Genomic DNA, 7978 nt, shown 5'->3' with positions numbered 1-7978 from the left:
GCCATGATTGATTTATAAAAAATATTTTATATGAGTAAAATATAAAAGTATCCAGAAAAACAATTCTAAACAATTTTTAGGTGTAAATTGCAGATTTAGTCTCCTTTAATTTGCAATTTGCAATTTGTTCCTTTATTATTTTTTATGATTTAGCCCATAACTCTTTTCACAATCTACAACTTTAATTTAATCCTTAGATTTATGTATGTTAATCTTTTAATTGGTTAAATTAAAATAAACAAAACACAACTAAATCAAAGGTTGAACAAAAAAATACAAATCTTTTAAAATTTTAGACTAAAATTATGAAGAATAAAATAAAATAAAAAAACTAAAATGATGGATTAGAAACTAAATAAGAAAGGACAACACAAACCTCATAAATACATGGAACCTGGAGAACAAGAGGAAGAAATAGACTCCTGTTTATTTCTCATATTTTTTCCAAAAACTTAATCCAATATTTCACATATTATAAATTGTAAAATAAAATTGAGTATACTTTTTAACATTTGAATTACATATTTTAATAATTTTTGCAGTGCATTTGACATACTTTTCTATGATTAATTAAGAATTCTTTTACAATTTATTCAAATAGCATACCTTTTATTCTTATTTTAAATTAAGTTACGAAACATTTATAAAGAAATAATAAATATATGAACACGATTTAAAATATTTCCTCCAAACTCTTTAAAACACTGATTTATTATTAATTTATTTAAAACATAATTTACCCTTTTGAATATTTTCCTATTTTCAGCTGCAACATAATTTTTCTTTCTAAATTTAACAGAAATTTTTATACCTATAAACAAAAAAAATGTTAAATGCAATGTCACAAAAGTCCTCTTCATTCTTAATTTAAGAACAAATACCACCATGTACACTTGCATATATCAAGCAATACACAAAGAAGCCATTGCTGCAAATAAGCAGTTTCAATAACATAAATTTCTCTCTGTTTCAATTCAAACACTGCTCTGTTTGTAATCATGGACTTCATTTCTCTGTTCTTCCCTTTCTTCCTCGTCAAGCTTGTCCTCAAATTAAGGTATGCCAATTCTCCCATCATCACGCGTCTCTTCCAAGCAACCTTCCCCCACTACCACCCCTAATCTATTTCCACTTTTCTCTCTATTTATCAGTCCCCAATTTTCACAACAACCCTAATAATTTTTCTTTCTCTTTTCCAAATCTAAACACAAATCATGAAGCTTCCCTCCTTTCATCTCCACCCACAATCCCAAACCCACAAATACAACACTGCCCATTCAAATTCCCCACAAAAGTTTCAATTTTGATTTCTGGGCAATCCTTCATTCAATCTTTTCCCATGCCACCTCAAATGCAGCCCTTCGCGGATTACCTCCGCACCGCGCCACAGGCAGACGGCGGTGAGAGGCGGACCCCACCGCTGAACCGAACCGTGAAGAAGACGCTGGTAGTAGAAGAGTCCTCCTTGGACAATCCGGATCTGGGCCCTTTCCTTCTGAAGATGGCCCGAGAAACAATAGCTTCCGGTGAGAGCCCGGTGAAGGCCCTGGATTTCGCCATTCGAGCCTCCAAGTCCTTCGAGCGATGTGCGGGCCCGGGCCTGGAGCTTGCCACGTGTCTCCACGTGGTTGCTGCGATACACAGCAGTTTGGGGCGGTTGGATGAGGCGGTTGAGGCTTTGGAAAGGTCCATTTTGTTGCTGGAAGGGGAAAACGAGTCGGGTCATGCCATGGCTCAGTTCTCCGGGTACATGCAACTTGGTGATACGTATTCCATGATTGGGCAGTTGGATAGGGCCATTTCGTGTTACGAGTCGGGTTTGAAGATCCAAATGGATGTTCTGGGTGAGTCCGACCCGAGAATAGCTGAGACTTGTAGGTAAAGTAACACTATTATCACCTTATCCATTTTATTGCTATGACCCACATGTCTTTTTACCATTGTGCTTGACCAATATATAAAAAATTATAATCTCAACTGTTAAAAATCCATCATCTATATTATTTTAAACAACGACTTTTACAAGTTAATAAATTTATTATATAGAAATATCTGTGATTAGACAAGAATACTGTGTAGTTAGCACTTTCTCCCAAGTAATGCTCTCTCTTATACTGAATTAGTATACTGGTTCTTTGATTCAGTAGAACTAAAAGAAAGTTCAGATTTAATATAATCAATTTTAAATATTATTCTTTAAAAAGAAAAATTATTTCCATTATTTTGTCACAGTTTTTTTAAATGAATCATTTTTATTTCTAATTTATTCCTAGCTTTATTTTCTTTCCTTTTCAACTTTCTGTTATCTGCTGTCAAATTTTCTTAGAGAATTACTGGCGAATGGGGCCTTTGCTGTTGGAAAAATAGAGCAGTGGGTTTGTTGTTATCTCTTAAAATATTACTTTGTTGGTATAAATCATTTATAGCCTTTATCTTGTGGGCATCACAGTTGCAGTGACAAACTGCATCACTGCCAATTTTGTACTATTTAAAATGTCAAATTATGAATCACTAATGTGCTGGACCCTATGTTGATAAGCATGTAGCTGTTGGCCATAATGGCCTTGGAATCTACTGTGAATCTGGGGATGTCAGTTTCAGAATCTAAGCATTTTCCTAAACTACAAGCAACTGATGAATTGGCTGAACCTTCTTGGAACTAAGCTATGATAGTCCCTCTCATGCTATAGTACGCGTTTGATATCTACTTTCAAAGGCTCATTTTGGTTTCAGAAAGAAAAATAAAGAAAACAAACACTTCCACCAAGCTTATGTTTCACTACATTTAGTACATTCCAGATTACCAGCATTTCTTGAGTTAGGACCATAATGAGAAAACATCTCTCAGTTGTCTCATTTTTATTTTTTTGTGTTTAAAACACTTTGGAAAATCAAATAATTAAAACTAAAGTTTTTTTTTTATGTGAATTTGAGTGTTGGGATGTTAAAAGGCCAGAAGAAAATCATGCTTACCCTTATTCTTTCACTATAACAAAATGTTTTTTTTACTGATACATTGACAACCGATATTAGTTATACAATCAGTCCACAACTTAATTACTTCTCAAAGTATTTTTAGTTGATAACGATTATTATTATTATTATTATTATTTTTATTATTATTATTATAAAAGGGTTGTATTTGAAAAAGTTGTGAAGGCATCATTTCTCTCTTTTTTTTCGGCATATACAAAAAGCTCCTTTCTGTTGTACTTGAAGAGAATGCTGCATCCTTTGACATGTACTATTAGCCATCTTCTGAGCAGCTGGTTATTAAAAGTGAATGGATAGCTTTAAATTCACAAGAGGCAGTATAAGCAAGGAGAATGCTTTTTGGATATGTTTAATCTTTTTTTATTACACTGTTGGGATGAATAAATTGAACTGCTTTATTGTGAATTATGATTTCAATGAAAATGTGAGTTTTACAGTAAATGACATAATTTTTTAACCATTTTACTTAGCACTCTGACAGCACCTTAAATTATACCACTATTTTGGTGAAACCCTTGTCATATCATCTATTTTCTAAGTGAAACTCTGTGGAAGAAATAGTGTGTTCTTTCTGTGCTGTGATGGACGTAAGAGAATGGAGAAATTGGCTATACCATTGATTTGCTACTGTTTATGCTTATCTATTGTCAATATCATGTCTGATTAATAGGATTAGAACACTTTGTGGTGCTGAAAATTTCCTAAAATAATTGATTTCCATGAAGGGCAGGTACTTAGCTGAAGCTCATGTCCAAGCCATGCAATTTGAGCAAGCAGAGAAGTTCTGCAAGAAGACCCTAGAAATTCACAGGGAGCATTGCTCTCCTGCTTCTCTTACAGAAGCAACCGACAGGCGTCTAATGGCCCTTATATGTGAGGCCAAGGGAGACTATGAACCAGCTCTGGAGCACCTTGTCCTAGCTAGCATGTCAATGATCGCCAATGCACAAGAAAATGAGGTTGCAGCAATTGATGTTAGCATTGGAGATATTTACATGTCACTCTGTCGTTTTGATGAGGCTGTTTTCGCCTATCAGAAAGCACTAACAGTGTTCAAATCCACCAAAGGTGAAAGCCACAGTTCTGTGGCGTTAGTCTTCATTCGCCTTGCAGAGCTTTACTACAGGACGGGAAAATTAAGGGAGTCAAAATCATATTGCGAAAATGCCTTGAGAATATACAGTAAGCCCGTGGTAGGAACAACGGCTGGGGAGATTGCAAGTGGGTTGACTGAAATCTCTGGCATCTATGAAGCTCTAAATGAGCCTGAGGAGGCATTGAAGCTGCTGCAGAAGGCAGTGAAATTGTTGCAGGATATCCCTGGACAGTATAGGACAGTGGCAGGAATAGAAGCTCAAATGGGAGTGATGTTCTACATGGTTGGGAGGTACATGGAGGCATGGAAGTCTTTTGAGAATGCCATCACCAAGCTGAGAGCAAGTGGGGAGAAAAAGTCTACCTTTTTTGGAATTGTACTGAACCAGATGGGGCTGGCATGTGTGCAACTGTATAAAATAGGGGATGCTGCCAAACATTTTGAAGAAGCAAGAACGATATTGGAGAGAGAGTGTGGTACATATCATTCTGACACTCTTGGAGTGTATAGCAATCTTGCAGCAACTTATGATGCCTTGGGGAGGTAAACATCTTTTGTTTCTATATACATCATTATGTGTCCCTTTTCTTTGGTTTTCCCTCCCTTTGCTGTGTCTTGCCAATACTTGGACTATCATCTTCCTCTGCACCATAGAATATCATCATTAACATTCATTATGCTGAGACTACTCTTTCTTGCCATGTGATGAGAGAAATGAGTGGTCCCCTCTTCATAATTTGGCTTAAAAATGAAGCTTGGTGATTGTGCATATCATTTTGTTATCCATGAAGTATTAGGATATAATGTTGTGATGATTGTTTCTTGATTTTTTAATATTGTTGTTCACAGAGTTGAAGATGCCATTGAGATATTGGAATACATACTAAAGATGAGAGAAGAAAAACTTGGAACTGCTAATCCAGATGTTGATGATGAAAAGAAGCGATTATTTGAGCTTTTGAAAGAATCAGGAAGAGTTCGGAATAGAAAGGGAAAAAAATCTCTTGAAAACCTTATAGATTCCAATTCCTTAAAGATGAAGAAGGAAGGGAAAAAGAGATGGGCTGCTTTTGGCTTGAGAACTTAAACACCAAATATAAACATTCATTTTTGTTTTATTTTCTTATTTTGTTTCATCTGCTACTCTTGTTTAAAGTGAAAAGAGTTAATGTTTTGTTAATAGCATTTAATTTTTATAAGATTAGTTCATTGGAAATGACTGCTAAAGTAGTTGAAAAAGGCATTAATATATCAAATAGTGGTAATATGTGTGAATTAACATGATTATGAATAGATGGAAGGGGTAAATAGAAGTATTTTTAAGTAACAGTAGATATCAAGAGAGAATATCATGATTCAATTGCTCGTCTTGCATATGATAAAAAAAGTTGAAAAACAATTACTTGTATAGGCGTAGAATCTATCTTTATAGTATTTACATTTATTAAAATATAATAACAATTATGAAATTTAACTATGTGGTTATTTGATTTAATTATAATGTTAAAAAGTTTGAAACTATAAACCTGACAATAATTATTAAAAGAGATTATAATATTTATTTATTTGACAACATTTTAACTGTGATGTTTAACATTTTTATAATAATAAAAAAACCAGAAAAAGCTTATTCCAACTAAAATAAAAAATATTGGCTAAATTTATGTAAATTTTATATTAAACTAAAATTGAATAAAATCACATAAATAAGAAAATCCCAAGTCGCAAACACTTATAATATAAATACTCTAGTAAGTTTAGAAAATCAGTTCCATGGTTTTCAAACATAAATATAGATGTAATTGAATCCTAAATCTACGAATAATATATTGAAGGAAAAAAATATTTAGTGTATTAGTTACTTAAACAAAATTGAATGATGGAAATAAACAATTTATAAATGTTTCGGTAACGAGGTTCAGGTTAATAATCTGTTTGTGTTGTGTAGAAGTCAAAGTGCTGGATGGTTGATTTAACTGAGCAAATATTTTAACGTCAGAGTTAATTTAACGTTTGATACTTAATAATAAATGCATGTAATTTATCTTTTTATTTCAAATCTAAAGATGTCAATTTCACTCATGATCCATGGGTTAGTCATAATCTATTTTTAAAAAAAATCTCATTTTAAGAAACCCGTTAAGTGGAGGCTAAAAAAAAATCCAATCTCTAAAATTCCCTCTTAAGTGAATTAGGGTCTGAGCTAAGATAATTTTAATCTCACGAAACTTTAATTAATTTTTAAAAACAATATCTTATATACTTTAAAATATATTTTAATATCTATTTTATATACTTTAAAAATATATTTAATCAATCAAAAAATGTTAAATATACTTAGTTAATACTAATATTATATATTAATAGTATAATAATCTAATGAATACAAATTATTAAAAGCAAAATATAAATAAATCAATAATTTTACAAATTAAAATATATGAAAAAAAATAAAATTTTATAGGTTAAATCCACGAATGACTCTGTCTCATTAATGATAACTTAGGCATTAATAATCTAATGAATACAAATTATTAAAACCAAAATATAAATAAATTAATAATTTATACAAATTAAAATATATGACAAAAAATTAAAATTTCATAGGTTAAATCCACGAATGGTTCTGCTGACTCCATTTTAAAAATTACAGGATAGAAGGAAAATGTTTTATTTCAAATTAAAAGGATTACGAGTTGACCTATGCGGTAAGTAACACAGACTTTTATATTAATATTAACATGAATTTTTGTTTTAATAACAATAATAATAATAATAATAGATGATAACATTAAATATGGTTGATTAAAACTAGAGTATAATTTTTCTATATAAACAAATAATCAAATTTATTAAAATTTCTTATAAAATCTATTTAGTTTTATTAAAATATTTATATATAGTTAATTGATAAATTAAAAGCATTTAGATTTGTAACAAATTAAAAATTAATTAAATTTTTGTTATATTTAAAATAAATATTTTTTCTAGAAAAAAACCTATGGATTGACTCTTGATCATATGATTTTTGTAAATATTTTGACTATGTGAGCTTTTTTTATGGATGTTTTTTGTCCTATAAATATTTTTGGCCTCAACCCACTTGAATGAGGACCAAACCATGTTAAGGGGTCAAATTGAAAAATCAAACCTTTTAAAATAAGTTTTTTTTATTAATATTAACTTAATTACAGTCTAATTATAGATAATTATTTACTCTTAAATTAATTCATATTAAAGTTAATATATTTGATTTAATTAATGATTTGTTTGGTATCCAACCAAACTTACGGATTCGAATTATGGCTGATTGTCCAGTAACTAACCAAACGATTATACCATATAATAACTTTATTCAATTACTATTTAAGATGTAATTTCTCACAAACTACAATAAACTGATGGCTCACTAAACTATTTGAATAACGAGTGATGGTTGGATTTGTATCCGACATAATGATTGTACTCTACAATAACTTTATTCAATTACTATTTAAGATATAATATCTCTTAAACTATTAGTAGTTACTTCTTAATCTTCAATTATCATATATATTTAAAGTTATCTAACCAAGTTTAATATAATTTTTTGGGTATCTAACAAAGTTAGTGTAATAAATCACTCATGATATAGTTCTTGAATTCCTTAATTGGACTCGTGATATAGTTGAAATAGACTACTGCAACCTCAATCAACACTTCCCTCATGCTGTTTGATCTTAAGCTTCTTCCAAATTCAATCTTTTATTGGATTTTTGTCAAGATAGAAATAAATATCTCTCATTTATTTTCAATTTGAAAAAACAATTCAAGTTCATCTTTTATAGAACTAAGTATGTGTTTGGCTATTAGGAAGTTATAATCTGTAAAAATTAGTTATTGTCCATA

The 7978-nt window shown here is 30.7% G+C and overlaps 1 protein-coding gene across 1 annotated transcript; it reads left to right on the top strand.

The window, feature by feature from the left end:
• Positions 1-877: 877 nt before the first annotated feature.
• On the top strand, positions 878-5270 carry LOC124821523 (protein KINESIN LIGHT CHAIN-RELATED 1-like). Its single transcript, XM_088102247.1, has 3 exons — positions 878-1878; positions 3725-4633; positions 4940-5270. The coding sequence occupies exons 1-3, from the start codon at positions 1340-1342 to the stop codon at positions 5175-5177; spliced, it is 1686 nt and encodes a 561-aa protein (XP_087958373.1). The 5' UTR covers positions 878-1339; the 3' UTR covers positions 5178-5270.
• Positions 5271-7978: the final 2708 nt, after the last annotated feature.

The sequence above is a fragment of the Vigna umbellata genome, chromosome 11 (assembly GCF_029865625.1).
Source record: "Vigna umbellata cultivar VRB3 chromosome 11, Vumbellata_1.0, whole genome shotgun sequence".
In the NCBI taxonomy this organism is placed as follows: domain Eukaryota; kingdom Viridiplantae; phylum Streptophyta; class Magnoliopsida; order Fabales; family Fabaceae; genus Vigna; species Vigna umbellata.
This window is presented reverse-complemented; position numbering and strand designations above follow the sequence as displayed.

Bases quoted from the DNA above. Each gene is read 5' to 3' on its own strand.
- LOC124821523 (XM_088102247.1), top strand. From the start codon at position 1,340: ATGCCACCTCAAATGCAGCCCTTCGCGGATTACCTCCGCACCGCGCCA. The intron at 1,879-3,724 runs GTAAAGTAACAC...CATGAAGGGCAG, and splicing joins AGAATAGCTGAGACTTGTAG to GTACTTAGCTGAAGCTCATG. The intron at 4,634-4,939 runs GTAAACATCTTT...TGTTGTTCACAG, and splicing joins ACTTATGATGCCTTGGGGAG to AGTTGAAGATGCCATTGAGA.